This window comes from Gopherus flavomarginatus, chromosome 1 (genome assembly GCF_025201925.1).
Source record: "Gopherus flavomarginatus isolate rGopFla2 chromosome 1, rGopFla2.mat.asm, whole genome shotgun sequence".
NCBI classification, from domain to species: Eukaryota; Metazoa; Chordata; order Testudines; family Testudinidae; genus Gopherus; species Gopherus flavomarginatus.
Genome location: NC_066617.1, coordinates 66,935,790 through 66,955,579, shown reverse-complemented (window position 1 = coordinate 66,955,579; position 19,790 = coordinate 66,935,790). Strand labels below are relative to the sequence as shown.

General features: G+C 38.1%; 1 protein-coding gene across 5 annotated transcripts in view; it reads right to left on the bottom strand.

The window, feature by feature from the left end:
• The window catches only part of MSRB3 (methionine sulfoxide reductase B3), a 144,202-nt gene that overhangs the window by 80,461 nt on the left and 43,951 nt on the right, over positions 1-19,790 (bottom strand). For all 5 annotated transcript variants that reach the window (XM_050924122.1, XM_050924137.1, XM_050924105.1 and 2 more), the window contains 2 exons: positions 6,983-7,091; positions 5,203-5,280 (listed from right to left, as the gene is read on the bottom strand). In XM_050924122.1, the coding sequence (XP_050780079.1) occupies positions 5,203-5,280; positions 6,983-7,091 (187 nt within the window). The remainder of the gene's footprint in view (positions 1-5,202; positions 5,281-6,982; positions 7,092-19,790) is intronic.

The window sequence follows — 19,790 nt, the reverse complement described above, 5'->3', positions numbered from 1 at the left end:
GCAAGAATAATCCCATTTTACTTTTAACATCACTTCAAATGTTATAAATAAATATTTTACAATATACCCTGCACAATCACTGTATGGTATGCCAGACATCCAGATACCCAGTTGGTATAAATGAACATAGCTCCATTGAAGTCAATGGCATTACAGTGATCTGCACTAGCTGAGGATCTGGCCTGAAAAGCTTGAATACTAATCATGACAGGCACACCAAAGATCATTTTGGAGGAGCTTAAAGAGATAGGCACACCAGGGTTTTTGCAGCTGCAGGCAGGGGGTGCCCACCCCTCCCTCTCCCTCTCCTTGGCCAAGCATTGCCTCTTCCTCTTCTTCAGTGCCACCCAGTGGATTTGACTCTGTGTATGTGGAAGGACAGCTTGAAGACCTGGACAGAAGTCTTATAATGGTGGATGGAAGGGCACAGTGTCATCATGTAAAACATAATACTTTATAAGACCAGCCCAAGGGATTGCAGTCCCTAAGGCACATTTAGCAGGCTTCTATAGTTGGATGGGGTTTACAAGAAGTGAGATAAAATCACCCCTTTTCATAAAACCAACAGAGATTCTAGAATAGGCTTTGAAAACAGGGTCATTCCCATTTTCAGGGATATACGGTTGCCCTAACATGAAATGCAAAATATTGAAGAAGAACATGGATTGCATGAATATTTTCAACACTTCCCCTGGCAATACAGCATGTAAACATACAATGGACACAATGACCTAATTCGCAGAAATACTGTGTATTACTATATGTGGGGAAGACGGAAATTTACACATAGCTATAGAAACTGAATTCAACTTATTATCTTTACTTCAACTAAAAATACCAAGGTAGTATCATAAGAGCAGACTTAGTCAACACTTCTCATCTGAGAAAGTCATAAGTAAGTCTTAAAGTGGAATTTGTTCTATCCTGTATCCTGAAAACTTCCCCCATAAGTGACAGTCTGAACATGGGGTTTGAAAGAGTGCACATACACCCTTCCAAACAATTTTGCTTACTACTGATCTTAGGACACTTTCAAATGCCATTCTTCCTATTTTCTGCTCTTACTTCCTCCTTGACCCAGCCCCCAACACTTTTAAATAGGTTTTAGGGATGTCTCATGCATATATCATTCTACTGATCTCCTTTCCCCAGCCTAGTCAGAGATAAGAGCCCTGTCCTGACCTGCTGTCTTCCATATGCTCTACAGAGTGAGAATGTAAAAGCAGATGTTGCTATTTAAGGGAAAGACCAGGTTAGACTTGAGACAAAACAGGATAGGAGAAGAAGTCAGAGTGAAGAAATTATAGTAAAAAAGGAAAGTGCCTAAATAAAAGTGAAAAATATTTAAAGAAAAAGAGTAATTAACACCATTTAATCAGTTATGCTTCTAGTGCTCTGTTTTGTAGGATATTTTCTCCTAGTACATTTAAAAGAGGTTTAGTTTCAAGTTATCAGCCTGCTTTTGAAAAATCTTGGCTGAAACGTCTAATTCAGCTCTTCATGTGGAATAACAGATATTAAAGGGAAAATTATATATGCTTACTGAATTTTCATAAGAAAACCAACTATTTTGTCTCTCTGTGAACTACTTAGGTAACCTTTTGGAAAAGGAAGAGCCTATACAGGAAGGATGGACTCCACCTAAAATCAAAACAGAACCAGACTGCTGGCATGTGAAATTAAAAAGGACAGAGGAGTTTTTAAGCCAATAAGTTCAGAGGAGCACACAATTTGAACAGAGACAGTCCTCTGGGGAAGTTTTATTAAAGGGGACACTCCATATCCTAGTAAAGAGGAGAGGATAGAAATTGATAAAGTACAGGTAGGAACTGAAGAGAAAATCAACTGAAAAAAAAGTCCCATTCAATTACATCAAATGAAGGCAGACAACTAAATATTAACTAATTTTATAAGTACGTGAATACAAATGCTAGAAGTCTGAGCACTGCGATGGGTGAACTTGACTGTCTGGTATTAAATGAGGACGTTGATAAAATAGCCATTGCAGAAACTAGGTAGAATGATGATAATGAGACACAGTAATATCACGCTACAAAATGTACAGGAATGACTGAGTGGGTCATGATGTTGAGAGAGTGGCACTATATGAGAAAGAAAGCAGAGGTCAAAAATAGCAAAAATCTTGAATTAAAAAAAAAACAAAAAAAACCTAAATGTACCAATAGAAATTCCATGCTTGAATAATAAGAGTATAGAAATAGGAATGTACTACCAATCACCTGACCACGATGGTGATAGGGAGTATGAAATATTCAGGGAGATTAGAGAGTCTACAAAAACAGAAAGCCCAATAATAATGGGAGATTTCAGCTATCGCCATATCAACGGGATACATGTTACCTCAGGACAGGATGCAGAGACATTTCTAGACACCATTAATGACTGATTCTTGGAGCAGCTAGTCCTAGAACTCACCAGGGAAGTGGCAATTCTTGTTTTAGCGCTAAGAGGCACACAGGATCTGGTCCAAGAGGTGAATATAGCTGAACCGCTTGGTAAAGGTGACCATAATGTAATTAAATTTAACCTCGTTGTAGGGAGGGAAATACCAAAAAATCCCTCCACAATAGCATTTAACTTCAAAAGGGGGAACTACAGAAAAAATGAGGAAGCTAGTTAAACAGAAATTCAAATGAGTAGTCACGAGTGAAATGTCTGCAAGCAGCATGGACATTTAAAAAAAAACCACAGTAATATGGGCTCAAACTAAACATGTACGTCCAATTAAAAAAAAGTAAGAGGACCAAAAAATTGCCACCATGGCTAAACAACGCAGTAAAAAAAGAGGCTGTTAGAAACAAAAAGACATCTTTTAAAATTTTGAAGTCAAATCTACTGAGGAAAACAGAAAGCACAAACTCTGGCAAGTCAAATGTAAAACTATAATTAGACAGTCCAAAAAAGAATCTGAAAAGAAACGAGCAACAGACACAAAAGCTAATGCAAAAAAATTTCGTAAGTACATCAGAAGACAGAACAAACAATCAGTGGGGCCACTGGATGATTAAGGAGCTCTCAATGAAGACATAAAGCCATTGCAAAGAAGCTAAATGGATTCTTTTCATCAGTCTTCACCGCAGAGGATGTGAGGGAGATTCCCACACCGGAGCCATTCTTTAGATGGCAAATCTGAGGAACTGTTCCAGACTGAGGTGTCAGGAGAGGTGGTTTTGGAACATATTAAATAGTAGTAAGTCATAAGAAACAGATGGTATTCACCCAAGAGTCGTGAAGGAACTCAAATATGAAATTACAGAACTATTAACTGTAGTATATAATCTATCACTTAAATCAATCTCTGCACCAGATGACTGGAAGATAGCCAATATAATGCTAATCTTTTAAAAAGGCTCTAAACACTGGCAATTACACACCAGTAAACCTAACTTCAGTACCAGGCAAACTGGTTTAAACTATAGTAAAGAACAGGATTATCTGGCACATAGAAGAACACAGTATGTTGGGTAAAAGACAACATGGCTTTTATAAAGGAAAATCACACCTCACCAATCTATTAGACTTTTTTGAGTGCGGTCAACAAGCATATGGACAAGGGCCATGCAGTATACAGGGTGTACTTGGATTTTCAGAAAACCTTTGACAAGGTCCCTCACTAAAGGCTCTTAAGCAAAGTAGGCAGTCAGGAAATCAGAAGAAAAGTCCTGTTATGTATCAGTAACCAGTTAAAAGACAGGAAACAAAGGGTAGGAATAAATAGTCAGTTTTCACAATGGAAAGACGTAAAGATCAGGGTCCCCCAAGGATCTGCACTGGGACCAGTACTGTTCAAAATATTCATAAATGGTCTGGAAAAAGGAGTAAACAGGTAGCATCTTTGCAGAAGATACAAAATTACTCAAGATAGTTAAGTCCAAAGCAGACTGCAAAGAGTTAAAAGGATTTCACAAAATTGGAGAACTGCGTGACAAAATGGCAGATGAAATTAAATGTTCATAAATGCAAAGTAATGCACACTGGAGAACACAATCCCAGCTACACATACAAAACTATGGGGTGTAAATTAGCCATTACCACTCAAGAAAGCGATCTTAGAGTCATCGTGGTTAGTTTTCTAAAAACATCTGCTCATATGTGCAGCAGCTGTCAAAAAAGCTAACAGAATGTTAGGAAACATTATGAAAGAAATTGATAAGACAGAAAATATAATGGCATGTTGAATATTGCATACAATTCTGGTCACTTCATCTCAAAAATGATATATTAGAATTGAAAAATGTACAGAGAAAGGCAACCAAAATGATTAGCAGATATGGAACAGCTTCTGTAGGAGGAGAGAGTAAAAAGAATGGGACTATTCAATTTGGAAAAGAGACAACTAAGGGGGACATGACAGAGGTCTATAAAATCATGACTGTGCGGAGAAAGTGAATAAGGAACTGTTATTTACCCCGTCACATAACACAAGAACCAGGGATCATCCAATGAAATGCATAGGCAGCAGATTAAAAACAATATAAGGAAGTACTTCTTCACATAACACAGTAAAACCTGTGGAACTCATTGCCAGGTTATGTTGTGAAGGCCAAAAGTAGAACTGGGTTAAAAATGGGAATTAGATAAGTTCCTGGAGGATAGCTCCATCAATGGCTATTAGCCAAGATTGTCAGGAATGCAACACCACGCTCTGGGTGACCCTAAAGTGCTAAAAGTTGGGACTGGACCACTCAATAATTGCCCTGTTCTGTTCCCTCCTTCTGAAGCTTCTGGCACTGGCCACTATCAAAAGATGGACCATTGTTCTTACCCAGCATGGATGTTCCTATGTTCTTAATGGTCTAACCACCCGACTGGAGTACGGATAGACTACCTCCATGGGGCCTACATGAGCCTGCAGAATGAGGATCATTGGTTTACACCCACATCTGAATCTCCAATGCTGAAATAAAGAACTCAAATAACTCTAAAGTTACCTCACCAGCGAAGTCCATGACTCTGTATTATAAAACTCATTTCCCAGTCAAGTTACTTATACTACTAGTCTCCAGTTTACTGTATTACTCTATTTAATTTTTTTATGCTATTTTTTTGTTTGAATGAAAGTTAATTCTTAAATTTTCTTACAAAGCTACTGTAAAGCCTGGAACATGAGAGATTACAGTGGATCATAACATAATATCTAATACAGAAAGAAGTCTTGATAATTATATTTAATATACTCACTTGAATAAAGGAGTTCCACAGACAACACATTTGTATATCCCGTAAGCTTTATGATGTGTGTATTCTCCCTCAAAGGCGCTGGAAAAACAAAAATGCTATTTTAAAAATCAGTAAGGGAATAGTGTTTTTAAACACTATATTAGAGTGCAAAAAGCTGAACTCAAGGAGTTAGCTGTTATTCTTTATCAACTGAAAAAATGAATATTTTCATTAATTTGCCTTAACAGTTACATACCGTTCAGAAGGAAGCAAAACCTCACACAACGTCAAAGATAAGAGCACAAAAACCAATTGCTGTTTAAAACTGTTTGGCAACGTCCTAAAATTAGTAATTTTTAAACAATCTTTGTTTAAAATTCAATTAATCTTGAACATTTCTCTAGCTTTAGTCTTCAAACAATTTTTTAACAATGATCTCAAATGTTCAACAACAAATGAAGCACTAGTGTAGTGGGTAAATGACACTGTTGGTTTGTTAGCACAGGATGGGCTGCCCGTGTGTTAGACTAGAGTATCATTAGTATCTTAGCAGAAAATGAAACAACTGGTCCATCATTTCAAGCTGCATGAGCCTTATATTTTTAGGCAAAAAGGAATATTACAGTTTTAAGAGAATATTTTTCTAAGTTAACAAACTTAAGGGCTCGGAGGTCATTCATCTAATACAAATCAGCTGTGCTAGTCCAACAAAAAGCCTATGTGCTCAGCAGCTTGTTTTTATTATCCTTTCACCCTTTTTATGAGGTCCAATTTTTTTCTATAAACAGGATTTTTAAGAATGACCTACTCTCCAATTGTTTGTGTGCATTAAATCATTTTGCTAATCATATACACAACAGTAAGTGATTGGGGTGGAAGAAGGTCTCATAAATGGAGGCTCAGGTCCCACTGCCAGCTCATTTGTGGGGGGTGGGGTTGTGCCAGTGATAACCATTCATTACATTCAGCAAACAGTATACTCTGGTAGGAAGAGTGTTGCTTATTAACTAGGACCCCATATGTGGTAAAGAGCCCTTTCAGGTCATGAATGAAAACAAGCAGTTACATCATTAATACATTTGGATCAGAGGTAAGCTAGGGCCTTATGCCAAGCTCCATGGTATAAATTAGACAACAAAATGGTTAGACTTTGGCAAGTTGCCTTCATGCTGGAATCAGCTGAGAGAGACTATTCACTATGAACAGTTTGGAAGTGAGCGCTTTTATTTCCATCCAAGATTTAGGGCTAGCTTCCAGGGACTAAAGCCATGTGAGGGCAGTTATTGAAAATTTTTGACATTCCTACCACAAATGAGCCAATAAATACCTTCTCCACATGCGCTTCAAAAAGAAGTTGGAGTGGGGTGGAAAGGAACTAAATTATGCTACTTTCTTTTTGCAGCCAAAATGTCTATACTTACAATAGGCACCTTCAAAATTTCAGTCTCCTGGCACAGAGCCATTTTCCTCATGGTTCTGCTCACTGTGATGTCTTCCAAAAAAATGTACCTAAACCACTATCACTTCCACACTTTTTCTAGTAAACTAAAAACAGACCCTAAACATAAGCTCTGTGACTTTATAAGACACTTAGTGTTCATTTAATATACACACACACACACACTCTATTGCCTTGACCACCACACGGCAGATGCCTGTCTTTTCAGTGGTGTTAATTTATAGGAGTTAGTAAACAAGTGGAGAATTCTTGAAAGCAGTTGGAGGGGAAACAGCAGAAAGGGGAGAAGAGAAGGAAAGATGCCTATTTCTTCATGAACGTGCTTCCTTCAGCCTGCCTTACCTTTCAGTCCCTTTCTCCTGAGTGACATGGTACTGCAAAGGCGTCAGCCGTTTCCTCAGGTCCTGCTGGGAAAAGACCACCTTGCAGTTCTTTTTATCCCTACTTGACCCTGAAAAAGGGAGAGGATATGAGAGAAGGAGTCTTTTTAGCTCAAATCTTGAATAATTGCTTTGGCTGACGGCCACAGCATAGCTTCTGCATTCACTTGTCAATGACCAGACCAGTCCCTAATGCAATAGAACGGCTCAGCTGAACTGCAGCTGATTATTTCTTCAAATCCAAGTTTTAAAAGAATGTTGCTCAAAAGCCAGGTGATTCCACTGGAGCAGTGACAATGTGCTACAGCCAAAGCCTTCTGTGCGCCATCCTAAACCTTTACACAGTCATTCATGAGAAGGTAACATTTTCCTACCACTTAAAAAAAAAAGTTGGCAAAAAATAATTCAAACGCAATGCTCTTTTCAAAACATCTATATTGTAGACATAAGGTAATGGGCATATGATGTTTAGCCACGATTCAGCATCCAATGATTCACAACCTTTTAAGAAGTTTTAAATATTATAAATCATTATACTTCCAATATGGTTGATTTCTCCACCATCCTTACATTTATTTTCACTTTATTTATTTTTGTCACAGTTGAATTATTCTTAGGGACTATGTCTTATAATGCAGATCAAAATATCAGCCCTAAGAGAAAAGTCATTTCACTGTTCTAAAAATTGTGCAGTCCTCAAAAAAAAAAGTTGTCTTAAAAATTAGAACTGGGATGTATTAATTAATAATTAAAATTAAAACTGGCTCATACTTCCTTGAAAATTCCAACCTAGACTATGCCTAGTTCTACACACAAAAAGAAAATCTAAATGGTCTCAAGGCATTATTGTAAAAACACCATTCTTATAATGTAGAATCTGTAATTACTCTAGAAAAGAATTCAAACAAAATTTTTTTTTTGAGGAAGCCAATCTGAGATTTATACTTTTCAGGACCCAACACTGGTTGCTTTGGTGAATGAAAACCAAAAAAATTACCCTAGTACAAGTGTGCTGAATGTGGAAACAGCTTTACTAACCATATGTAATACTTCATCTAAAATAATTCTACTCAAGTAATTATAATATGCACAATTAGAAATAAACAGTCCTGACAAAAATATTTTTGTCAGCAAAATATACACTCATAAAAAGTCCAATTGTGTTCCCAAAGTAGAGGGAACAGAGCTACCCATCTGTATGTCATTTAGTACAAGAGAAGCAATGGCAGGTTTAAATTACGTGGTATTGGATTGCAATTTCCTAACATTGGATGCTTTTCTGCTTTTTTACCTTGAGTCATTACTAAGAGTGTTCATAAAAAGTAGCTTAAAGCACAGATGCTTGCAAATCATTTAGGCAAAGATGTTTCTCCTCCCCCACCCCACCCGCACCTCCACCCCTTCTCTCTCTCTTTCTCTTAGTTTTATTCTTCCAAAGCAAAAAATGTTGGTCACTACTTACTAACCTTGTCAAGTAGGTCCAAAGAGAAAAAGGAAAATTGAGAACATCTGATTGAAATAAATAATGCAAACATAAAAAGCTTGGCTAGTGAATGAAAGGTATTGAAAAGCAACTTCATTTCATAGATTGGAAATTACTTTTGATCTAAACATTCTTAAAAACAGATTGTTTTCTGAAACATCTCATTAACTGTGCTGCAGAGCCCTCCTGTTAATGGCAAGCTTTGAAAGAGCACTGCTATACTCCTTTGTTAGTTTCAGTCTTATTTGGGAGGGGGATAAAGATTTCATTCCAGGTTTCTTTGTTTGTCTTTCAAGAACCACTAAAGAAGTATTCAGACAACTTTTGCAGGAATGTGCCCTGTGCCATGGCTTACAAATTATTTGGTTTTGGTGCACTTAAAGGTCACCTTCCAAATTAGCAAAATTTTCCTACATCCTGGCTTTTCAACCTTAAATGTAAATATTGTTTCCTAACTGTAAGTGAGGTTTGTTCTTTATAACATTTGGTTGCTTATTTAAAGATGTCAAACTTTGGAGATTTTTATTCTCAGGGTGTGCTGTCTTCTTGCACTAATAAGTCTTTCAAAGGATAACTAATAGCAAAAAGAAGTATATGCATTACATAAATAACTCAATGTTGCATTATGCAGCTCAATAAGAAATTGCCTGAGTATTACGAATCCTAAATCTTATATTTTAATATTAAAAAGCAGCCCAAATTGGGCCAAGTTTTATAGACAAACACCCCTTTATTTTTTTTAAAACTTGCTCAAAATTATTTCTGCTTCCAAAACTTCATCTCATTCCTTAACATTAAAAAAAAACAAAAACAACTAAGCATATCTCAACTTTGAAAAATCATAGAGAAGTTGAGTGTTTTAAAAGAAAATCTCATTTTAAACTCTTACAATAATTCCTTAAGTGGGTACCCTGATTTTATCATTTTAGAATCATAGCATTCTTTACTGGGTATAGTCACTAGTATACAGAAGGAAATTTCCATTTCACTGTATATCCTTTAATCCACGACCTTGCAATCAGAAGTAGGAAGTATGTTATAAGAGATTTTTCCCTATTGTTTTTATAGTTACCTGAATGTTTTATACGACAGACAAGTATTTACATGTACAGTGAAATCTTGCTACTCTGCACTGGTGTACACTGCAAACCTACACTGGAAAGGGATTTTCAAGGTTTGCAGAGCACTGGGCAGCAAAATTATAATGCTGTGCTGCAATCCAGTTGGATGAACCTCATGTCATCACGTAACCCAACCCTCAGATCTCAGGAACATCCTTAAGCAGAGCTTTGACACTTACGGTTTAAACGTTCATGGCAAACTGATAGACCAGTAAATTAACCAAGCCTATTTCATGTTGCTTTTGAATGTCAGAGACAAGGGGTAATATGGTGTATATCCATTGGCTACCTCCATCACTTGCTCATTTGCAGTGGGTCTCCCTGTTAGGGTGAATTAGTGACATTCTGGTGTTTTAAGTTCTTTATTTAGGCTCCAGTTCAGAATAGCATTCCTGTACAAGGGAGCACTTAAAACACATGCATAACTTTAAGCATGTGCTTAAGTATTTTCCTGAATTGGAGCCTTCTTTTGTAATACTATGTCATGCCAGATTAGCCATCCCCATGCAAAACATGCACAGATGCAACATCTTTACCTTGTGGCTTAGAGCGATGCTATCACCACCATTGGTTTAAATATGATGACAAGGAAGAGGCAGCAAACTAGAGGGAAAAACGCTCACTTTGCACTAAAATAATGCCTGTACTCCACACTGCAAAGCTTATATGATAATTTCTAAAGACAATTGTTTATGTGCACTTTAAACAAAATTACCTTGGGGCAGGGGTAGGGGGGAGAATCAGTGGGAAATGCAAGATGAAATATAGAGAGTACGGGAAAACAATTATGGATGAATCATTTCTTCTATGGTGATTATGCAATAAATAGCAACTAATAACGCAACCAATATGGTATCCATACTGATTATGAAAAAATAAACAGTACAGAGCAAGAGCCCAATCAAATCACCTTACTGTTCATAAAGAAAACAGAATGAACCTGTCCATCAGCCCATGCCTGTCTTCCTTGTGTTAGTTCTCTCAAGAAGGGGTCAGTAATGGGGTTGAAACAGGATTCCCATGAAAGTCTCTAAAACTTTAGAAGGCTTCTTAACTTCCTGGCAAATCAGGTCTAAATTTGTGTGCTGCTTATTCATAAACTCTGCAGGTCAATGTGAACGAGAAAAATAATCTGCAGTTTTAAAATTAGCATGGCATCCACTTTGGACCAGTCATTTTATGAGACCATGAGGAGGGAAGAAATCTTAAATTTCACTCCAATTTTTTGCCTCCTTGAAGTAAAAAACGGGAGAAATTTTAAATGTATCCTCAAGATAGTAAGAGTGCATCTGAAAATCCTGTTTTGGTTTGTTATACCTGCCCCTGCTTCTGCAGTGAGCTCCTTACATGGAGCTCCAGTGAAGTCTGTGGCAGGGGCTACAGAGAGATGGATGGAACTCAGAGAGATATGGGCCCCAGCTGAATATTTACTGTTTATCCTTCCCTCTTCATTCTTATTACTGTTCATTATAAAGGCATTTTACATACAGCTGTACTTCAAGATCCTTTATGCTACCAAAAATGGCAGCAGTGCTAACCAAAGTGAAACGTGGCTTTCAAGGCTTCAAACCAAGGTAGAGGCTTTTTCAGATGAAACTAATAATAAAACAGGAATGTCTATTTTTAGGCTAACAAATATGCATAAAATATCATTTTTGGATGTTTTACCGATTACTGCATCTCAAAAATGGCCTTTTTTGAGGGGAAAAAATTGCAAAGCACATGGGAAATAATTACCATCCTCACCATCACTTCTCTTGTTTTACAACTTGTTCCCTCAGCTTGGAGCCCAGCACCATAAAATAGAAGTGAGCTGCAAGCATTTTCTGGTAGTGACCTGAGCACCTCACCTTGTTTCTAAATTCCTATTTTTGTGAAGCTTTCCAAATCTGGGGTTCATAAATGAAGACAAACACCAACATATACACAATTTCCTTTGATTTAATTAACAATAATAAAATAATAAATAATAATAATAATAAAATACAAAAGAGCAGTAAGGTTTCTTCAGATAGAGTGACAAAAGCTATCAGGCTATTACTCCCGGCCACTGTCATTAATCTGCTCCCCTGTGCCTGAGGGACCAGATTAGTGTATGACATACAGGTACTGAAACATTGCCTACTCATAGCTTTTCTTTAATACTCTTTTGAACTGTTAAAATTTTATCTTTTGTTTTGTTGCTTCCTTTCTCTTACTGCATTGAAAATAACTCGCATTTCAAATATCATGTAAAGCACTGTATATATTCTCCTCTTTGTGCATGTGCGTAAGTCCCATTCGCACTAATGGACACGATAGGCATGCAATGAGTACATATTATTAAGACTTCCTGAATTAAATACAGTGAGACAAATGTTCCAGCACAGCATTACTGTATAATAAATCAGGCTTCCAGTTTTTTATACTATTATTAAAAACTTTTCAAGCATGTGTCAGTGGGGTTTAATCATATTTTTTATACAGCACCATAGGTCTCAATTCTGCCATTTGACCAGTATAGACAGCCCCCCGAGACTACGCAGAGCCCCACTGATTTCAAAGGGATTCTGTGTGGACAGAAGTGTCTACTCATGCGGATCAGACTGCAAGATCTATGTCTAAGCATACATCTCCTTACTTCTCCAAAGGAGAAGGTATACATCTGTGGGGCGAGTTACCTAGTACTGATGTGAAAGGAATGCTGCCAGACTAAGAGTTACATTTTTTTTAAAAAAATCAAATATCCTTACTCATACTACAAAACTTTCTATTTCATTAAAAACCGAAATATCTAATTTAGTTTCCACCATTTATGCTATTAGATGACACTTTTGCATTTCCCTCCATCTTCAAAGAATGAAAATAGGCAGGTTACTTTCATTTTTGTTTAGTCTGTTTCCTTTTATGCTTATTTAGCCTTAGCAGAATGCTCCAGTGTAGGAGAATGTTGGTTGGCTTTTGTTTTTAAAAGAACACTATAGAAGAAATTTTTCATTGGAATTACAAAACAATTGATGGAAACATTTATGTTGGTTGAGTTTTAAAACATTTATAATACCTAACTTTTGGTTCTAGTTTGACCTGCCAGCATTTTCTTAAGATGATAACTAAACATGCACTCTCAGGAACAGTAACAATGGGAAACAAATGAAATCAGATTCTTACGCAACATAAACCAATTTATCAGTAAACCTGTTCTCCCAGTCTCCATGCAAATCACCACTAAAATGTAGGGCTGTTGATCAATTGCAGTTAAGTCACAATTAACTCAAAAAAATTAATCATGATTAATCGCTGTTTTAATCGCACTGCTAAATAGAACACCAAATTGAAATTTTTAATTAAATTTTTGGATGCTTTCCTACATTTTCAGACATATTGATTTCAATTAACACAGAATTAGTACACTGCTCACTTTATTTTTTTTTTTACAAAACAAAAGAAATTGTATTTTTCAATTCACTTCATATAAGTGCTGCAGTGCAATCTCTATCTGAAAGTGCAACTTAACAATGTAGATTTTTTTTGGTTACATAACTGTACTCAAAAACAAAGCAATATTAAAATTGATAGCTTCCAATTCTACTCAGTCCTACTTCTTGTTCAGCTAAGACAAACAAGTTTGTTTAAATTTATAGGAGATAATGCTGCCAGCTTATTTACAATGTCACTTGAAAGTGAGAAGAGACATTCGCATGGCACTTTTCTGGCTGGCATTACAAAGCATTTATGTGCCAGACATGGTAAATATTCATACGCCCCTTCATGCTTCGGCCACCATTCCAGAGGACGTGCTGACGGCGCTCATTAAGAAAATAATGCATTAATTAAATTTGTGACTGAACTCCTTGGGGGAGAACTGTATATCTCCTGCTCAGTTTTACCTGCATTCTGCCATATATTTTACATTACAGCAGTCCTGGGATGATGACCCAGCACATGTTGTTCGTTTTAAGAACACTTTCACTGAAGATTTGACAAAATGCAAAGACAGTGCCAATGTGAGATTTCTAAATATAGCTACAGCACTGGAACCAAAATATAAGAATCCGAAGTGCTTTCCAAAATCTGAGAAGAACGAGGTGTGGAGCATACTTTCAGAAGTCTTAAAAGAGCAGCATTCCAATGTGAAAACTACAGAACCTGAACCACCAAAAAAGAAAATCTGCTAGGGGCATCTGACTCAGATGATGAAAATGAACATGCTTCAGTCCGCACTTCTTTGGATCATTATTGAGCAGAACCCATCATCAGCATGGACGCATGTCTTCTGGAATCTTTAGCGCATCTGGCACATTAATATCTTGCGATACCAGCTACAACAGTGCCATGTGAATGCCTGCTGTTACTTTTTTTTTTTTTAATTGGAGATATACCAATCTCCTAGAACTAGAAGGGACCTTGAAAGGTCATTGAGTCCAGCCCGCTGCCTTCACTAGCAGGACCAATTTTTGCCCCAGATCCCTAGGTGGCCCCCTCAAGGATTGAACTCACAACCCTGGGTTTAGCAGGCCACTGCTCAAACCACTGAGCTATCCCTCCCAGGGAAACTTACAATGGAGTTGTACCTCTGGAGTTGCCTAATTTGTTTTTAATCTGAATGGATCAGCAGCAAACCATGGCCATGGTGTTTTGTTGACGAGCCACATAGATAGGCCATCTCTCGCTCCAGATATTTTAGCTCTATCATAAGTTTCTCGTGCAAAAATCAAACTTCCGAAGATTTCAGTGACTGATAGCAGTGTAAACAAAACAAAACAAAAATCCCGTTTTTGTACACTCTCCTTTTAAGCTAGACATTGGTATTGGAACCAATTGTTTTCTTTTTATCTCCTCACCCTTTAGTGCTAGAGTCCCTGGGAGATGTGGGTGCCTGGTTCATCTCATGTCTAGCATTTTCCCCTTTAGTTCCATAAAACTGCCAGTGGAATAATGGTGGCTATGTTGCTGAACAGAGCCTGTGAGAAACGACTCAGCCCATGGAGAAGAAATACAGAGGTGTTTTTGAAATGTAAAAAAAATTTTAAAAAATGGAAGTGTTTTTCAGATGGGAAAAACAGCTTGTATATCATCTCCATGGGATGGCCCCTTTACTTCCTTATTGGAGGCATCTGTGTCCTGTGCACTGCTGAAATATCACCACTAGTCACTTAAGCTTGGTATTACATCCTTTCAAAATCACAGTCACAGGTTTATACATAGACTGGGCAAGGCAATCAAGCAACAATCTTGCACAGGCTGGCAGGTGACTATAACTACCTTATAGGGCTTTTCCATCTATTCTTTTTAGGATTACTATGATTAAGGTGGCCTAGCATTTTCTAAATGGAAGCACCTTCAGTAAAACCGAGCAATCCTGGTACTTAGAAAATTTGGAGATATTATAGATCAGCCTATTTCAAAGATATATGTATATGAGGTCACTGTCCTTGCATGACAGATAAACTCCAAAAGGTACTAGAAAAAATATTGCCATATTATATATAGGCTGTCAAAGGATTAAAAAATTAATCACATGATTAATTGCACGGTTAAACAACAATAGACTAACATTTATATAAATATTTTTGGAAGTTTTCTACATTTTCAAATATATTGATTTGAATTACAATAGAACACAAAGTATACAGTGCTCACTTTATATTTATTTTTATTACAAATATCTGTGCTATAAAAACCAAAAATAGCATTTTCAATTCACCTCATACAAGTACTATAATACAATCTCTATCATGAAAGTTGATCTTACAAATGTAGAATTATGTACAAAAAAATAACTAATTGCATTCGAAAATAAAACAATGCAAAACTCTGGAGGCTGCAAGTCCATTCAGTCTTCTTCTTTAGTCACTCACTCAGAAAAACAATCTTGTTTACATTTGCAGGACATAATGCTGCCCGCTTCTTGTTTACAATGTCACCTGAAAGTGAGTACAGGTGTTCTCATGACACTATTGCAGCCAGCATCACAAGATATTTACGTATCAGATGCCCCATCATTCTTCAACCACCATTCTAGAAGATATGTGTCCATGCTAATGAGGGGTTCTGCTCGATAAAGATCCAAAGCAGTTCGCCCTGACGCACGTTCACTTTCATCATCAGAGTCAAATGCCACCAGAAGGTTGATTTTCTTTTTTGGTGGTTCAGGTTCTGTAGTTTTCACATTGGACTGCTGCTCTTTTAAAGACTTCTCAAAGCATGCTCCACACCTCATCCCTCTCAGATTATGGAAGGCACTTCATACTATTAAAACTTGGGTCAAGTGATGTAGCTATCTTTAGAAATCTCACATTGGTACCTTCTTCGCATTTTGTCAAATCTGCAGTGAGAGTGTTCTTAACACGAACAACACATGCTGGGTCATCATCCAAGACTGCTATAACATGAAATATATGGCAGAATGCAGGTAAAACTGAGCAGGAGATATACAGTTCTCCCCTAAGGAGTTCAGTCACAAATTTAATTAATGCATTATTTTCTTAATGAGCGCCATCAGCATGGAAGCATGTCCTCTGGAATGGTGGCCGAAGCATGAAGAGGCATACGAATATTTACCATATCTGGCACATAAATGCCTTGTAATGCCAGCCAAAAAGTGCTATGCGAACACCTGTTCTCACTTTCAGGTGACATTATAAATAAGAAGCCGGAAGCATTATCTCCAGCAAATGTAAACAAACTTGCATCTTAGTGATTGGCTGAATAAGTAGTACTACTGAATGAACTTGTAGGCTCTAAAGTTTTACATTGTTTTGCTTTTAAGTGCAGTTATGTAACAAAAAAAATCTACGTTTGTAAGTTGCTCTTTCATAATAAAGAGATTGCATTATGGTATTGTACTTTTACAGTGCAACTATTTGTAATAAAAATATAAAGTGAGCACTGTACACTTTGTATTGTGTTATAGTTGAAATCAATATATTTGCAAATGTAGAAAAACAAAATTTCAACTGATATTCTATTGTTTAACAGTGCAATTAAAACTGATTAATTGCGATTAATTTTTAAGTTTAATCGCGTGAGCTAATTGCGATTAATCAACAGCCCTAATTATATACCTTCATGAAGGAAAAAAAAAACCAATATGACACTAAACTTCTAAATTAATGACAAACTGGGACGGGGTAGCTATGGTGGATTGGTAATAGGACATGAAGTCTCTTACCTTTAAGTTCTGAGTTTGAATTGGGCTATAATTGTTCAGTGGCCTATGTGATATGAGTTGATACTCTCAGCATAGCTCTCAATGGTAACATCCACGTAAAAGAAACCATCCTCACCTTTGTAACTGGCACTTCTGCTGGCGGTCTCATCAGAAAGGCTAAGAACTGAGTAAGCATGGAGACTGATCTATTCTCTTCATCCTTACAAGTGAACCACACAAGCCAAGATTGAGACAGGTTGGCTGAGCGGGGAGAAACTTACGCTACACTAGCTTTTTTCTCCCCAGAGAGGAGACTTCTGATTCCAGTGCTGTCATTTTAACACCTTTCACCAGGGAATACATAAAAATGAAGACATAACATACGGAAATATTTTAACATAAGAATTAAGCTAAATTTAAAAATAGCAAATTGCTCTGTCTTTTCAGCTATCTTGTGCGTTCAAAAATATTTCAGTAAGCCATAAAAATATGTATATTCCCACAGCTTTAATAAAGGTCTAACCTGCAGTAGAAACAATTAAAAAGTCAGCATTTGCCAGCAGTTACTACAGTGGTGTGCAACCTATAGTTATTCAGGCTCTTGCTAAATCCTCCTGGTAACTTCCTCGGCAACAGCGATATGCCACCTTTTCAGTCTGAGGATAGAACACTGTACTTCAAAAGGCCAAAGTGCCACAATCAATATTTTGGGGCACATCTCTGCCCCATTTGTGTCCTTCTGTGTTGCTTAGAGCTGAAACTACCTGCAAGTGCCCTAGTGTTTAAGAGTTCCTAGCAGGCACAGCTGGCTCCTACGCCTACAACCATCAGCACAGAGAGATGTACTGAGGACAAGAGGACAGGCTGGAGCATACTGTGCTCCAGCTATCCCCAGTATAGATTTGGTGCCTAAGGGACTATTGCCAGCTGGCAGAAATTAGCCCCCAAAATGCTCTAACCTGCACCAGGGCTAAGGCAGAAAAACAAGGATCCATAAGTGGTTGTTGGTTCTCAGCTTCTCTTTTCCCTCTCCCCTACACAGCTATGTGGAGGAGGGAGCCCGTCCTTCGCTAGCTATTCCCACAGGCTCAGGAAGACCCAGCTGAGCTCCTATCCTGCTGTGCTCTCCATGGTGCTCCCAAAGCTCAGCAGGATACTTGGCAATGGAGTAGCCAGACCTACTCTGTCTTTCTTGCCTGCAACACAGCAGGTAACCAAAGGGGAGCTATTGAATAAATGCAGCAGGAAAAGAACAACGGCTGCTCAGAGCACTCCTTGGTCACATCACAGCTGCTCCGGAGGTAGCAAGAGCAGCGATGCCCAGACACTTCCTAATGATGGACTCGATTCTAGCACTTCCTTTTTTACATCCCAAGGCATGGCAGATAGAGCACGTTTTCAACTGGTAATCAAAAACAAATTTTCTGTTTAAGGTGCTTTAACAGTCTCCCTAGAGGGCCGCAAGTTAGACAACACTTCTCTACCATAGATTTCTTCCTCTCCGTTCTTAGTGCCAAAATCTCCATCCACGCCTGTCCATGTCGCATCTATGCTATGGCAACATTCCCCTTCCTTGCTTATCTGACTCACTCTTTGTACCACCGCAGGTCTGTTCAAAAAGCTGCCATCAAACTCATGGGAGACACCCTTTCCCTTTGGAAGTCCCTTCAGTGTATCCAGACCACCACCTACATCAACTCCAAATGCATTACCACCACCTTAAGTGTCTATGCAACTCTTGCCCAGCTAGCATCTTCTCTCTTCTCTCCCACTCTGCTAATTCTGTATATCCTTCCCCCACAACACATCTGGGCATTATCCCATGCTGCTCACTACCCTGATACTGTATGTAATGCACCCTCTGTCGAACGCTTCCTTGAAACCTGCTGCTCACCACATCCTCTCCAACAGTCTCCTGTTTTCCCTGGTCAACCTAATAATATCTAGATTTTTTTTTTAAAAGTGGGAAACTAACTTGATAGATAAATTTGAAGGAACAAGAAACCGTATTTTGTGTAAGCCTCCCTTCTTCTTGCTCGATGTCATCTCCTTCTGCATCATATCCTCTCTAACCTGGATTACAAACTCTTTAGACCAGGAATGGCTTCTTTGTTGTCCTTGGGGAATTACTCAGGCCTATAGGGCTATTTATAAACAACAGTTAAACAAGAACATGATAATTGCTTAAAATCCATCTTTAAATTACCCTAGCGTTTCCCAAGCTCAGAGGAAGGGGCAAGCTACCTCAGCCAGGATGGTATGGAGCATGGAAGTGGAATATTGTGGGCTAAGAAAGTTCTAAGATCCCAAAACTACTCCATGCTTGCCCTGCAAACATGCTACTGCAGCAGTTCCCAAACTGTGGGGTTGCAGCAATCCCTAATGTACAGAGCATGTCATTTTGCTCTGCACAGTGTGATCTAGCATGTATGGTGATCATGCACCGTGACCTTGCATGCAGGATGCCATTTTGTACAGCAAAATGGCATCCTCTGCACAGAGTGACCTTATACACACCATATGCATGAGGTCACATTGTGTGGAGAACACCATTTTAAAGAGCAAAATGGCATCCTCCATGCAGCACAGTGTGCGCAAGGTCACATTGTGCGGAGGACATCATTTTGCTCTTCTGGAGTCCCAGCAGAAAATACTTCATTAAAATGTGATCGCACCAGTAAAAAGTCTGGGAATCCCATGCGATTAGGTGGGTTCTTAAAAGTCATCATCGCATTGCCACTCTGCTCCCACTGGGATCTCTAATGCAACAGCTGTGGAAGTGGCTCTTTGTTTGCAAGGATGGAAGCACAGGCCTGGACATAGCATTGGAGGAATCAAGACTGCCTGTCCACCAATTTCTTGCATGGGTCCAACTGAAAAAAGAGGGGTGGACACTAGTGACTTAACATGATGTGCCTATATTGTGTAACTCATGTGGAAAGCATACCCTGTTGGTTACTGCTCTAATATGGGGCAGAGAAGAGGAGGCTACGGAAGGAATTTCAGCCTTTTATACACATTCCTGATTTTTTCAGGT